We start from the raw sequence: 16,217 nt of genomic DNA on the forward strand, positions 1-16,217 counted from the left end.
TATTTGAGCAAGGTCCGAATCTCTTTCAGAGCTTGTCACTTGCACCTTTTTTTTAATCCTCATACAGACTAGACTTGTAATTCAGTCTCCTCTGGTCCCTCTGCAAAGCAGATGAAAAAATGCAGATGGAAACACTGGGGTTTTTTGGGTATTAGACTTACAGAGAGTGATTTGCCAGGCTTTATCAAACACCATCTTTCCTGTTCTAGAGCAAAAGTCACACCAGTCTTGGGTCATGTGTGTGCTTTCTGCACCAAACCTCTGTGGCTTCTCGCACAGCACGTGAAGAGCCAAACAGGTTGAGGTTTTGAGAGCAGCCGTGTTGTTTTATGCCTCTTAGCAGAATTAATGCTTCCTTCATCAGTCTTTCCATGAGTGTAACTAAAAATTGTCGAGGCCTGTTAGTCATAGGCAGACATCACCTTTAATACCCATAGGAAGCTCTGTAACCATTCTGAAATCTAGAGATCTGTTTTTTCTTCAGTGCCTGAAGAAATCCCAAACTCAAAATAAGCCAGCAGTATGCTTGGGGATCTCAAAATTTGCCTTCATTTTCCCAGAATGTTTTTTTGGGTTTCTTTGTTTTTGTTTTTGCTTTCTTTTAAATCTGAAGAACTTTGGCTGTGATGTGAGAGTCCCAGGTGTAAGTTTAATTTTCATATCATCATCAGTAGGGAATTAATAGTGATTACGAGAATAAAGAGTGTGCCTGGAGAGAAATGTTTTTGTTGTAACCTGTAGCATTTCTTTAGTGTTGTCAATCATTTAACTATTCAACAATATTTTAAAGGGATGTTTTCCATTTAAAAAAATCACTGAACATTTTCTTGGTTAATTATACCTTTAGTTGTAAGAGGCAGATTTTGGTGGTTAAACACTATTATTATTATTTATACTCCATATGCTTCAAAAATGATTATTTGGGCCACATAAAGTCATTACATTGGCCTGAAAATAATGAGATTAAGTAATAAATAACATATGCACTTCCTGTTATTTCCTCTATAGCCTCTGTGGCTTTGGTAACTTCAGGGTACAGTCAAGTTGTGTTTTCAGGCTTTTGTCTGGGCCATAAGGGCTAAAAGTTTACCATTTTATTTATGAGAAACCTGAGATTCTTAGAATATTAATGGATTCTAGCCAAACTTAAGGGCTCTGAGAAAAACAATGACCATTCAGAGACTCACACATAAAGCTGAGAGAATTCATTCTCAACTGGTGTTGGAGTCACCTGGATAACCAGTCACTCGTATCATCTGTTTCATGAGCTGCAGATGTTGTTTACTCTCTTACAGAGGTATAAAATAGATGCACAGAGATACTCAAGGATGTGTAGAAATTGGCATTTCTTCTGAGTTATTTTCAGCTTGTAGTACATATTTTTAAGAAGCCACCGAACTGAGACTATCTGAGGTAGATAAATGATTGTCCTTCCTCTTCCAGCTTTAGAGAATAGATCCACCTTCTTAATGTTTGCACAGCAGCTTTGCACCCCCATTTTCTTTGTACTTTAAAAATGCAGGAACAAAAATTCTGGGCTAAATTCAAGCATTTTGATCTTTTAACACAGCTTCAAGCACTGTATATTTCATCGCACAGAAAAGATTGTAAAAGAATGTAAATATATGTGGTTTGAACACTGGGTTCAAATAGAAAATATTCTATTTCACTGAATAGTAGGGTAATTACTACAATAGTGCATCAGATTACTGTAAAAATACTTAATGCTCCCTGCTGCATACATAATGTTTTAGTTAAATTATCTACTATGTTTATATTCTAAGCCAAGAAAGTCATACATATAAAACTTTGCTTGTTTGAATAATAGATTTTTCCATTCTCCAATTGACATAGAATAAGTTTATCAGTGATTGAAGTTCCCAGCTAATGGAAAATTATAGTTTGGAGTGATAAATCTGATTAATTGTGAAGACATTTTGACAGATAAGTTCAAGCAAATGTAACATCAATTAAGTGCAGTTATTTATTGAATAGCATTCTCGAACTGAGAATGAAGGAACAGGAAGGGACTTTGTGGTAGATTTTTAACAACTCTTTAGTATCTATTTTGTGCTTACAGCATCAAAACAGGGTGCAAGTTTTCTTTCACTGAGGCCCCAGTGGGGAAGAATTGCTAATGCAGTTTGTGCTCTGTACTTCAGTCAAATGAAAAATGCACCACATATCAACATTTTCTTCTCGTAATGTGATTAAAGCTACACAGGTCCTGCTGCAAGGAATGGCTTAATGAACTCCAGGTGGCAATTTGTAGTCAGACCCCATTACCTGCTATGACATGCCTTTTGTTCATTTGGCTGGCCAGTTGAGCCTATATAACACCAAGATAAAAATTTCCCATGGTGTTATTGCCAATTTAGATGGTCTGAAGGGAATTCAATTTAAATCCCTTCCTTTGTGTGAGATATTAAGATGATTCCATCTATTGCAACCTGTTCCAGAGCAGCAGCATCACCTTGGAGCGTGGTTTTCTCACAGAAACAGAGGTGAGGTCAGCAAAGCTAAAGCTTAGTAGCATGGGGTAGATTTTGACCTAAAATATAGATTATATGGGTACTTGACATGGACTTGGTTACTCGTCTGGTAAGGCAAATCTGTTTCTGTCAGAACCCAACTCTAAATACTTCCTTCTCTCCTGTAGACAGCCAAATGTGCATTTCCTATGCAAGGGGAAAGGTAAGCTGCTCCTGTTAAATGAACACTTGAGGACTGACTGGAAAGAAAACTTTTGATTCCCCTACTTCTGTAACAAAAAAGATATTTATTGCTTTGTCATCTTCAGGCACTTTTATGTCTGCATTACAGTCATGGTATTTGTTGTTAAATATTTATTCTCAGCCTGACTAGTAAAACAGTTTTCCCACAATGCGTGTGTTCTACATTAATGTAATTATCAATACTTTGATAAAAGAGAACTGAATAAGTTGTCAATCATATTTAAGGTCAGGTCTTTTGTTCTATAAAAATTCATCACTTTGTAGATATAGTCAAAACATTTATATAACAAGGTCTTTCTGAACTGCAAATGAGTCCCAGAGGGGATCTCGAGGTGTACCAGAGAGCCTGAAAGAAATCGAAATCTGTGTTATTCTGAAAATCACTGCTGGTTTACCCCTGCTGATGTGTCTGAAGTAGCTGGACTGGCTGATACACTGGACTGAGTCAAAATCATTTATAGATGGAGGGAACATCTTTGGTTTATGAGAAACATGACAGTGCTTGTATACAGGAGAGAAATATTGGCCTGGGGGTGGAACTTTCAGGGTTGGGTATTCCAGCCTACTGGAATCAGAATGGCTGATGGTCAGCAGTGTCCTTTCAAAATCACTGAAGTTAAGTGAAAGATAAGAAGGAAATGGATTTAAATTCTATGAAACTGTAACTCTTTAAGAGACATTTTTACCTGGAAACAATATAGGTATTTTATGATTTCAGCTCTTTTGTTCTACAGGATTGTCATTAGCATTGCTTGTATAGAACATCCCAGCTGCACAGAATCCCCCAGGCACATCACAGCCTTCTTGTATTTAATGTGCATGTGAGTGAGCTTTGAAATTGGGTAAGGCTTTCATACTGAAAAATATGATATATAAAATTGGATAATTGCAAAGGTTTAAAATAGAAGTAATTCACCGAATGTGTATTCACTAAGCTGCCTTCTTCTAAAGGAAACTTATGTTACGTTTCATTTTGACTCATAGAAATTTGAGTATTAGTAATCTTCCATGCTTCAGTAATAAGATCCAGGTAGCAAGAGCTGCAGATCAGAAGGTGCCAAGAACGGTAACGAGTGAGGAAAGCTTTAGGCCGGGTCAGATTTGCTGCCTTCAGCAAAACCATTGCATCTCTTGGCCCCTGAGAATGGCTGACTAAACATAGAACGTTTCTCCTGCCTATAGCTTTGCAAGTTTTCTGCATTTTTATAGCAATTTTTTTAGATCTTTAGCTCTTTATTAAAGGCAAGGTAAGTGAGAAGGAATCACTTTTACCTCAGTTTTGGCAATGGAGGCAGTAGCTGGCTTAGGACCATTACAGAACCAGCAGATGCAGCCTCTGGTAGTGGCTTGACAGAAAAACCTGGTTTTTTTATTGGTTTTCAGAGAGGTAGAATGTAAAATCAAGCCTTTTAAACCTCACAGAAGTAAAGTTAAGATATAATTCACAAGTATCTTTTGAGCATTAAGTGTGTAAACTGCCTCTGCGTTCCTTTTTGCTTGAGATGTTACTTCTAAACCTGCTATCTCAGTGTCAGAGCCTTTTAGTGAGTGTTATTCAAGAGCAAGCTTTGCAGAAATCTACTCCATTCACTGTTTCACGAGTATTTTCCTTTCGGATGCAGGCACACAGGAAGCCATTGCCATGTGTCTGCACGTAGAGACAAAGCAAGGTGCCAATGAAACCCTGTGTGACAATTCCAAGAGGCCACCCCCAATGACTCGGACCTGCAACACAAAGCTCTGCCCTCCGAGGTACCCCGTGATAATGAAATCATCTGGTGGCAAAGGAAGGGTTAATGGGACTTTATTGATGTTTATTTAAACATTGGCTTTCTCAGAAAGGGTTCCGATTGCAGGACTGTGGTCATGCTTTGGGATGAAATTTCACTACTTCTGTTTTCAACAAGGTTTTGGGGTTGGGGTGTTTTTTTGGTCTTGTTCACTCCTTTTCCGCTTTTCGTATCTCACTGATGAAATAGGGGACGTTTTCTGAAATAAATCTCTTCCGTGTTGAATATCTGCCAGGGCTGGAAAAAGAGCCCTAACTCTCCTAGTGGTAGAAGGAGAATTTTGAGGATATTGCACCAAAAAAAAAAAAGAGCTGAGAATATTTACTTTTTGTCTTTACTGAATGAAAAAAAAAAAAGAAGTTATGATTTAAAGGTACCTTAATTTAATGCTTCTTTAGTAGCTCCACATATTTCTTATGTTTATTTGGAGATTCTGGGGAAAGAACAGACCCAGTCCAAATCCAAGCAAACCTCTAGGTCATTTGATCACTTGAAAGGGCCATATGTGAAATTTTGATGTGTATTGCCTTATTTACCCATTTTTGATCTCTGACACCCCAGATCCTTTGCAAATTGTTTCATCGTGTTTGCAGAAATCTGCTCTTGCTGAATGCAGGGAAGAACTTAACAGGAACAGGATGTTTTGTAGAAAACGTGTACACATTTAAAGGAAGTTTTGTAAATACAGGTCTATTTACATATTTACATTTATAAACATAAACATCAGGTTGCCAACAGGCTGTTTTCTAAGAGGAGCACTCTGAAGGTAAACACTGGAGCTAACTTTGTCTAAAAATGACTGTTTATTACTTTATTGTTAATAAATCCTGCATTTGCTTGTTACCTGCAAGTTCATAAATCCAATTTACAATTTTGCGCTCCAGCTGAACCAAAGGGATGTTTTAGTCATCGATCAATAACTATGCCTGCAGCTGTGCTTTTTGCTAGGCTGTTTGGGGAAGACTGTTCCTTCCCCAGTAGGAGGTGTGTTGCTAAAGGTGAGCTTTTGGCTGTGTTTTTTGGGACAGGTGGCAGAGCGGCCCCTGGAGCCGCTGCTCGGCGACCTGCGGGGTCGGGATCCAGACGAGGGACGTGTCCTGCCAGCAGCCCGGGGGATCTGCTCCTGCTGCCCAGGAGTGCAAAGACCCAAAGCCTCACTCTTTACAAGCCTGTAACCAGATTGATTGTCCCCCTGCTTGGCACGCTGAGGAATGGCAACAGGTATGGCTGGGTCACAGAAAGAGCTTAAATGTGTTCCTCTGGCCAGGGACTTGAAACTGTGCAGCACGGAAGGCAGCTCCCAACCTTCTGTAAGTGTTTCAACTTACACCATTGGAACAAACTAACCCAAAACCACTGCTTTACACTCCTGTGCCAGTGGGTAGTCACAGGATGAGGTGGAAGTCCTTGTTAGGATTTCAGAAGCTGGATACCACTTATTCCATACATCATCTCTCTCCCTAAGCTCTCTAAACACAATAACCTTTTTTTTTAATTAACTGCTGAGGGACGTAGATTTATGCATAAGATGCATGTTTTTCTCCAAGATTTCTACTACTTGCTTGCATTCAGGTGGTATGTTTGACTTTTAAACTCCAGTTCTCCTCATCTCCAATATAGTAAATATTTTAACAGAGGAATTTTCTGTGCTGCTTGACTTTTCATTCAAAGTAGATGTCGTTTTTCAGGAGCACAGATGTCCATGCAGGTGTAAATGCTGTGTTTAATTCTTCTCCTCCTTAGTGCTCACGTACTTGTGGAGGAGGGATTCAGACCCGCAAAGTGTCCTGCAAGCAGCTGCTGACAGATGGAAGTTTCCTGAAACACTCTGATGACACCTGCCAGGAGCCCAAATTGCCAACTAGCAAAGCATGTGCAAAAGTTGACTGTCCTCCTCAGGTGGTCTTTGGAGAATGGTCCAAGGTGAGCAAACCTCAATAATGGTGAACCAAAACCCTCCATTCCAACAAAAGCTCTAGAGATTTCTGCCTGGGTGAATGAGCAGTTTGGAGCAGTAAATTGCCAGGGCCGCTGGAGCTTTCACAAGGCCTGTACTGAACTAAACTGTGCATCCCTGCCTGCAGCCAGACTGATCAGAGCCCCCCTCCTGGGCAGTGTTTCAGTCGCTGAAGGACAGGCTGTAACGACCTGCATGCTTTCTACCAGACATGGTACAGATTCCAAAAATCACATCTTTGCATTATTCTGCAATACATCCTCCTCCTTTCCCATTTAATGCAAGCTTGCTGCCACTCCCCATTCGAAATGATTTAGAAAATTCAATTTAGAAGCTGCAATTATAGGTTCACGCAATACAACCTAAGGGAGAGGGTTGAGAGACTTGGCAGACTCTTTAGAACCTGCTGAATTGTTTCTCTCAGATACCAGATCTCATTGCTCTGTTGTGCCCATGGCTGGACATAAACACTGTTATGTTATTTTAATTCCTGTCTTGCTTGCTGGAAAAGCTTTCTGTCTTATATTCTTACTGCCTGAAAAAGTGGAGAGAGTTTAATAACTAATATTAGAGTTTAATAACTAGACAACACAAGGATTCCTATGAAGTATAATGTGTGTACTCTCTCAGAACTAAAAAAAAATTTAAAAAATTAAAGAAAAGCCACCACAAAACTAGTTTAAAATTAGTATACGTGGTATGAAGCACCAAGTTTAGCTTGACTGCATCCTTCCTTTCACAGTGCTCAGTAAGCTGCGGTGTTGGAGTCCAGAGAAGGAAACTTGCCTGCCAGAACCTAACAGCTAAGGGCCAATATGTCACATTAAATGGATCAATGTGTAGTGCTCTGTCTCCTTCACTGCTTGTAAGGTCTTGTCAGATGAGTGCCTGCAACAGTAAGTATTTATCTGGTTCCTTGCTGATTTGGAATGATCTATTTACAAATCTGTGTACACATTAATTCACTCATCTCCCTATGCTATCACAAGAAAACTTGGCACAAACTGAGTGTCACAGTAACTACACCTATAATAACAGGATCATTTTTATTTCTGCCACTCAGAAACAAAGATTATGTTCTAAAGAAGTGGTTTTTGAATATATTATGGTACATACCTCTCACCCTCATTCTTATGCACAATTTAATCTGATATTTCCTTTATTGTTTACACTATTCCAACTGGAAAAAAAAAAAAGAAAAATTCATAAATTTACCATAAGTTACAAAGGACATTAGAAAAGATAAGAATCCAGTTCTGCTGCCTTGTCTTTTTGTTGTACATTTGTATTACAGTGGATATTTTGCTTAACATGGTGGAATTCAAAACCTGAAACTCTATGCCAATAATAATTCTAGGTATAATTTCTATCTTTCCTTGTATAAATAAGAACCCTGGCCTCATTAGCTGTACAGGGAATGGTGACAGTACAGACACTCTTCAAAAAATCTGATATTCTACTACTGTCTATACAAGAACCTTTTCAGAAAGATTTTCTGTAGAAATTGTACAATTTGGGCACAATTGGGTTATGCTACTGATGGTAGTTGCACTAACTGTGTGTTTAACACCGATAGAAAAACCTCTCTGATACTGAGCATGTTCAATTTCATATGCTAATTTAGAATAGGCAGCTCTAAATTGCAGCTGAATGTCTGAACCTGTGCTCCTCTTCCTTTATGAAGGAGTATATATACAATTATATATTGGTTTGCAGGTTTGGGGAGCAGGGTGCTGAGAAGAAAGGAAAAAAAAAAAAAGAGTTTTTAGTTTTGAGCTGGGGTAAAACAAAAAGCCTTTTTCAATGGCCTGGTTCTGATCACAGGTCAGGGATAGACATGTTTTGACCCAGCTTGTAGTGTTGTGAAGAAATGGCTACTTTATACATTTTGAAGCTTTGCTTTAAAGATTATTCACAAAACAAAATAAGAAATAGAATAATTACTGATTCATACATAATATGAAACTTCTTTTCCTGGCCTGCATTTCAGATTAACATGCCAAAATTCTGAGGTTCAAAACTCCACTTAAATAAAGCCCTGTGGACTTCCAGGAATGTCCTTGGCATAAGGTTTAATAAAATATTTTGAGCTGCATATCTATCTGAATTTAATTAATTGTGGATAGTTGAACGGCAGTGGAGCTGGTTTGCAAACTGCTTAGCACAGACTGATGTTAATGTTACCGTGTCAGCTTCCAGCAGAGTGCCTGGAGAGCAGCACACAGGGCTGCAGAGGGAACACCATCAGCCAGAATGGGTGCACATGAAAGCCATGGAGAGAATCGCTGTCCTCTCCCTCCATTTCCATGACCCTTTGGAGCAAGGAAGCCTCAGCAGCTCAGATCTGCCTGGGGATCTGGGAATGGGCAGGGGAAGGTGTGAGGCTGGTCCATGCCTGTAGTTCCTGTTTGGGTCTTGCGGAAGGAGCCAGGGCTGGGACAGCATCAGGCTTTGGATTCCCAGGAACACGGAGGAGGCATCTCCTCCTGCAGCCGTGGGTTCAGGCTGCCTTGGAGAGGGAGTGAGCAGAAGGCAGGAACAGAGCATGGCTGCAGGATGAGGGGTGATGAGGATGGATGAGGAGCAGCGTGGTGTGAGGTGTGACTGCTGTTGGGGGTTCTTGCTTTGGAGAGCAGTTTCTAAATGCTCCTTCTCAAGGTGATGCTTCTGTGGCTCACATGAGTGCCTTTTTTACTGTCTCATGACAGTGCTGAGTCATTTTAGGCTTAATCTTTTACCCTGAGACTGGCAATCGTAGCTGTTTTCTGACTTAGCAGTGCTTATTAAGTAGAAACATTCCTGACTCTGGGCTCTGAGAAATAGGAAATAACACCAGTCTAGCCCTGAGGTCACCAGGACCTGAAACCCAGCTGAAGCTGTTCAGGACCATTACAGGCCACAGATGCAGATGGATTTGTATCAGGTGATAATGAGGTCCAATGGCTCCAGCATATATTCCTTAAGATTTACCTTTACTCTCCCAAACAGTCCATTACCTCAGCAGCTGCAAGACTGAAAGACACTGAGGATCTAGAGAATGCATACTTATGTGGCCTCATTCTTTCATATGACCTTATATATTTATACAGCCTGCCATCCACAGCTCTGAACTTTGTTTCACTCTCAGCCTTGCTCACCTGTCACCAGTAAAATTACACACACCCTTTAGTGTTGAACTGCTGATGAGAGTTAGTGGTCTGTCTTTTTTAAAGAAATGAAATGGATGAGACTTGTTAACATATTTATAAGTATGCACTGGGTTTAATTCTAAGTTGGAATAACTAGTGTAAACAGACCACAGCCTGAAGTATTTTAATTTGTGTGTTTAAAGTTACACTTACTGTGTCTGTAAGTTGGATTTTGGAAATGGAAGATTTAGTACTGGAACGCTTCCCTGAAAATAAATATTTGGGGCCCAATAACTTATTAAAAACAGGACGCTACTTTAATAATTTTAGTAAACTGAGTGCCTAAAACAATTTAATTGTTGTACCATGTGAAATGGTTGAGGGAACCTTGTATCTGGATAACGAATCCCGATTTAAAAGCTCTGTAATTATGAAACCATGATATCCCCACAGGTCTGAACTCATTACCCAAAACATTGAAAATAACCATTTTGTTTTATAAGCATAAGAACGCACTCCAGGGTGTAGTTCCTATAGTGTACACACTTACTGAATGCTTGAAGCATTTAGCTTTTCACCTATTTCTTCACAGCATATTTGGAGCACACGTACATGCAGCTTTCCGGGTATCATTTGTGTGCCATCAGCGTAGTTGTCTTTTTATTTAAGTACCTCCCAAGTGGAATAGCAGTACTGATTCCAGACTCAGACAAGCTGAGAAGTGTTGTGATCTGTGTGTCCATTTCCTGGCTCATCAGCTCGTCCTGCAGGCTCTGAGTTTTCTCTCTGTCACGTACCAAAACACACCAAACGCAACTGGGCTGATTTCTAGCACCAACATCACTGTGTCCCGACTCCTCCCGTGTGGCCAATTCGGCCTGGCACGGGAGGGCTCGGGGGTGCGTGCCCTTGCTCCTGCAGTGCTTTTTCCTCGCTGCCCGGTGCTCTCAGCCAGATTAGCTCTGCTGATCAAAGCGGGCACGGTGCCTGCCAGCAGTGAGTCAGCACAGGGGCATCCAAAACACGGCAGCAGTCCCCCTGTGCCTCCCCAGCTCTGCTGGGAAACACCTGCCTGTGGTGGTGTTCATCCCAAAACCTTCCAGCATCCAGGTGCCTGCAGTTTGGTGCAGGAGGAGTTTCACAATACCCAGTGTCTTCATTCCTGGCCTGCAGGAGGCTTTATGCTGTTTTTGCCTGCTTTTGTCAATTCATTTGATCATTATATTCAGCCTCTCAAAATTATGCCTTATTTCTCTCTTTCCTCCCTTCCCTCCCTACTTTCTTGGCGCAACACTGTCAGCAACTCATCTTTCAACCCTAATAAATTACCCTCAGCCTATGATTACAGGGTGGCTTTGCCTGTTGCATGTACTGTGTCTACACTGACTTTCTTTCACCTCCTGCGTTGCTATCAGTTTGGCTTGACTCAGGCAACCAGCACAGCCAGCCAACATTTTAAATAAGAGTCAAGGGGAGCCTTACTTTTTGGATAGATTTTGTTTTATTTAGGTCATTCTGCACTCAACAGTGCTCAAATGTGGGGAAAGTGATAATGTGTTCATATTTTTTTAAATCAGTTTCTTCATTTCCATCCATGCCTAGCCTTTCTGAGGCAGCAGTAGGAAATATAACCATAATAGGAACATATATATGGAGTAATATGTAATACGTGTATATATACTTTCATATATGTATGCACCATCTATGTCCTTCACACAGGTATATGTTGCCTGTATCCTTTTATTGTTAGGAGATTTGGGGAAGAAGCAATAGCATTCTTGGCTGAAGCAAGGGAATGTTATGGTTTCATGTTGTTCATATTTTTGCATTTTTGTGACTCAGATAAAAGCTCTGTGTGTTGCAGTCTGACTCGAACTAAGTCAGGAAAAGCTCTTTCAAGCACTCTGTGCAAAGCAGATTTTGTAAGCATGACTGCCAATGACTAGATGCTTTTCAGCACTTTGTTTTCTTGCAGAGATCAAGCCCAAGCTTCCAGCAAAGTTTTCTGCCCATGGACCTCAGATTGTCAGCATTCACCGAGTCTATATTCAGACGAGGCCAGAGAAGCGCATTAATTTTACCGTAGGAAGCCGAGCCTACTTACTCCCAAAAACATCTGTGGTAATTAAGTGCCCCGTGCGAAGGTTCCAGAAGTCCCTCATCCGTTGGGAGAAAGATGGGCAACGCTTACAAAACTCCAAAAGGCTTGGCATCACTAAGTCAGGCTCGCTGAAAATCCACTGTCTCGAAGCTACAGATATCGGTGTGTACCGGTGCATCGCAGGCTCTGTGCATGAAACCTTTGTGCTCAAACTCATCGGGACTGACAACAGGCTCATCGAACCCCCGCCCCTCCGAAAACAGCCCAGCGAGGTCAGCAACCCAGACCACAACGAGGCCAACAGCTTCGGGGCCAAATGGCACAAAATGAGCAAAATGTGGCAAATGTGGAGCAAGAAGAACGAGCTCTACCTGGGTGACAGGCAGGTAAATGATCAGCCATTCCTGAGAAATCTTGAAAGCTTTGGGAGCAATTCGGCAGAAGACTTCAGCTCTCGTGAGTTCAGGAACAAGCGCCTGGAGGCTGCAGTTCTCCAAGGTGCCTACAGCATGGACACGGTGCAGTTTGAGGAGCTCATAAGGAACATGAGTCAGCTCATTGAAACTGGAGAAGTCAGTGATGACTTGGCGTCCCAGGTCATTTACCAGTTGATTGCTGAGTTATCCAGGCCTCCACTACCAACTACTGAAAAATGGAAGGGGGCCCAGGATGAGAAAGCTGCCTCAAAACTCACAGGCAAGTTGCCAAACGAATCTGAACATTTCAGCACAAAAACAGTTGATAAGTTAACATTTGACCAGAAGGTTCCAGTTATTATGAGGCAAAAGGAAATTCCTCAAGTTTCCTTCAACAAAACAGTAACTGTACGAATTGGAAATACAGTTTTTCTGACCAAGAATACTCATGCTGTCAATCTACTGTGTGAAACAGCTGGTATTAGTGAAGTGAAATATACTTGGACAAAAGATGGCGAGACATTAAAAGCCTCTGAGAAGTAAGTAAATAGCTTCTCTTTCACTTTTGAATGACTTATTATGTCGTTATCAATGGAAAAAATCCACCCTGCTGTGCAATATTAGAACATACTGTTGTAGAAACAAGATAAGCATGGCCACTGGGCCTTCCGTCTTTTTAGTTAAGTAATTTATTTTTATTCTTTCAAGTGTCTGTCACATTGTTTGGCTTTACCAATGTCCAAGTGTTTGTCCATTTCCAGGATACTACATAGGAGGATTGGCTATTTTTGTAAGGTGAAGTGTTTTGGGTGTCCTGGCTGTATTTTTTGATCTGCCTTAATCATTTCAGCTGTGTCAGAAAAAGAGCAGATTTACCCTCAAATTAGAGAGGCTCTTGAATTCATTCAGATACTAAATACAGTGGGAACACATTAGAAACATCTGCCATGGTATAGATGAAAAGAAGTCTTAGCTCTTACTCATTTTAAGAAGGGAAAATATCACTGGTACCCTCACCATTCTTCAACACACAGTTTAGATATAAGTGGAGCTGCATAACTTCAACTGAAAAAAGAAAAAAAAAAAGGGCTTTTATGGATTTTATTCAGTACTTCAAAATATTTCTGTTGAGGACAGTGAACTTCAAAATAACAAAGGACCTGTATTACCACCACATTTGAGAGCTGAAAACAAGTGCAGCAAGAGTTTGTTACAATCAGATATTTGCTCAAGACTGAGCAAATACTTCTACTTCAGTGCTGATAAATTAGAAGCTCACCTGGTAATACTAACATTAACTTTGTGTGTGAGTCTCTTGGAATTACAGCTAGCTCTTGAGTAATGAAAAAACTGGTTCTGAAATGATAAAGGCGCTTTTGGATATTTCTCAACATATTTAACTGATTAAATGCACTGCCAAGAGAAATAGACTTCTGCAGGGCTATCAATTAAAGCAAAGACACCAAAACTAAGCCATTTTAAAAAGTGCAAATGTTTTTGGAACCATGTAGCTCCCAGCAGTTATGTTTATTTTGTGAAATGCGCATAATTTTCCATTAATTTGTAGCAAGTGATACTTTGATTTCTTTGGACATGATGGTGTTTTGTTTATTCACGAGTATGTTTGCTTCCTGATTTTAGCCCAGACTGATATTCTTGCACTTAAGGCACATATTAACAAAATTAGTTCCTAATTTTTTTCCCATTAGGGTTTCTTTTAAACAAATCCACATAGATGTGTGTGGACCCAAAAGCCAGTGATATTAATAGCATTGCATCTGAAAAAGAGTGTGAGGAGGTCAATAGATCTTTATCTGTCAGGGTAGTAAAGAAGGATGCACTTGAGCCATGCATGAGGTGGCTTCTTTTGTTGAGACACAAGTATTTTTAATATAATTTTTTGTTAATCTATTGTGTAAGTGTACTCAGTGTGGGAAAACACCAGCTTCAGGTTTTTGGGATGTGCTGAGTGAATGGCAAGTCACGTAACTTAGTGCTGAGAAAGGTAACAAGGGAGAAAAGTTACTTTCAGCCTCTTCCCCAGCCTGTGATGCTGTCTCTAATATCTTGCCCCTCAGAGGGCAGGCAAGGTATTCAAGACACCTGTGAGATTTTGGTGGAAGATTTTAGCTTCAATGATGATATTAAAAAAAAAAAAAAAAGGCCCCAACCCCATAGTAATTTGAAAGTCAGATCAGGCCATAGATTTGTGAATTCCCCAATCCTGCTGAAAACCAAGCTCGCTCTGGAGAGATCGATTTCTTGCCAAGCCTAATACTTTTAATTGTGGTATTCTGATTTATTCACACTGCTGTTCCCAGGGGATCCTGGTTTGTGGTAGCAAATGCACTGTCCTTCAAAGGGCTGCAAGTAGGACACAGCTCTGCAGGAGAAGGAGGTCTGAACAATCCTCCTTGTGTGTATCCCTGAGTGCTCCCCTTCTGTCACCAGAGAGGAGGCAGAGCTGTGGCTGCCTGTACTGCTCTGGAGCTGCAAACTCCTAAAAAGGAGTTTTGCTGCTGTATCTGTAACTCTTGCAAGGGGATTCAGCTGAGTTTTTCCCACGGTAGTAACCCTTGTATTTCCTTGGTTATCGTGCAGGGTGATCCTGGACTCCACTGGAAAAGTGCAGATTCGGAATCCTACTCGAAAGGAACTTGGTACCTATGGATGCCTGGTTGTTAATGACTCTGGTTTTGATATGGAAACATCACTGCTCCTGCGTGCAGGTAAAACTGTGGCATTCCACAGAACTGGGCTTTTATACACACACACATATATGTGTGCATAAATATATGTGTATAAGCACCCATGCCCACTGCAGTGGGAAATGGTTTCGTTTATTGGCAACCCATGAAACTCTGCCTGATTTAATAGGCAGCAGTAAGATGGTCTTGTTGCTCTAAAACCACAACAGGTGTGAACTCAGTCTGCCTGTATCTATCCCACCTGTCTTTTCTGGCTGCTGCTTTGCAGACTGAATTCTGTTCCAAACATGATGAAATTAAATGCAGGACCTACGTTTAAAAGTTAAATAAAGCTTTTAAAACTTACTATCCCTTTCATTTCAAAGAGATGCCTGTCATCTTGTCCTCTGTGTTAAACGTGACAAATCTGGAAGCCAGCAGTTTCTCGGCAGTTGTTGGAGGTACAATTGTGGCAAGAATTGGAGCAAATATTATGATTGAATGTCCAGTGAAAGGTAAGTAAGAACTGCACTGACATTGCTTGTAATGTTGGAATCAGAAATTTACCTTATATCTTGAAATAAATTACCAGTGAAGGCAGAAAATCATTGATCATTAGTCTTTTTTTATTAGGCATGTCACCCACACCAGTCCTATTTATTTTCTGCCTGTCACATCAATTTACATATACATCTATACGTTCAGAATTTCCTTTAAATGGGCTTTCTTTCCAAGAAGTGGTCTAGGGCTCCACTACAGAGCTGAAAGCCCACCAGAGTGCGAGGCTATCTTGCTACAATAGCAAGCATGGCCAGCTGACTTGCTCATCAAAGAACTTTCCTTATCCCTGTTGGAGATGCACATCTGTCTAGACTATTGTTAAAACTGAAAATGAAATCTCCAGCCATAGCTTAATAGAACTTTAAACCTGGTGGTGAAGTAAACTCACCTTTTAGATTCATCAGTCTGCAGCTGCAGTGAGGAAACAAAGAGAAGCGCCGAGCTATGAGAGAATACAGATATTTTCTAGCTCAACATCTGTGGAGGAGGAATAACGTTAATCAGAATTAACATGCATTAAGCAGTTCACTGCTTCATTTTATTTTCCAGCCCTTTGTTGGAAAGGTAGATATTTTCTTTTTAATCGTACCATTGCTATCTGTGAAGCTTAAAGTGTAAGATTTCAGTCACAGCAGCGATATTCTGTCAAGCATTTAATAAGCTGAGCTCAGCCTTTTGTGAAGATGATGTGTGAAAGTGCAAATAACCACGAACCTTGCAAGTGAGTGCAAAGAGCAACCTCAGAGCAGCCAGTTTGCTGCTCACATTTATGTGCTGGGAAATGCACATCAGAGGGTGTTGATACTGAACCAGGGTAGTGATAGAAATATATATATATGCAA

At 40.6% G+C, this 16,217-nt stretch overlaps 1 protein-coding gene across 3 annotated transcripts in view; it reads left to right on the forward strand.

Moving 5' to 3' along the window:
* Nucleotides 1–16,217, forward strand: part of ADAMTSL3 (ADAMTS like 3) — a 174,311-nt gene that overhangs the window by 135,734 nt on the left and 22,360 nt on the right. For all 3 annotated transcript variants that reach the window (XM_048318254.1, XM_048318255.1, XM_048318252.1), the window contains exons 17-23: nt 4,358–4,487; nt 5,554–5,746; nt 6,269–6,448; nt 7,225–7,378; nt 11,586–12,666; nt 14,729–14,856; nt 15,201–15,329. In XM_048318254.1, coding sequence (XP_048174211.1) covers nt 4,358–4,487; nt 5,554–5,746; nt 6,269–6,448; nt 7,225–7,378; nt 11,586–12,666; nt 14,729–14,856; nt 15,201–15,329 — 1,995 coding nt within the window. The remainder of the gene's footprint in view (nt 1–4,357; nt 4,488–5,553; nt 5,747–6,268; nt 6,449–7,224; nt 7,379–11,585; nt 12,667–14,728; nt 14,857–15,200; nt 15,330–16,217) is intronic.

The sequence above is a fragment of the Corvus hawaiiensis genome, chromosome 13 (genome assembly GCF_020740725.1).
Source record: "Corvus hawaiiensis isolate bCorHaw1 chromosome 13, bCorHaw1.pri.cur, whole genome shotgun sequence".
Classification (NCBI taxonomy): Eukaryota; Metazoa; Chordata; class Aves; order Passeriformes; family Corvidae; genus Corvus; species Corvus hawaiiensis.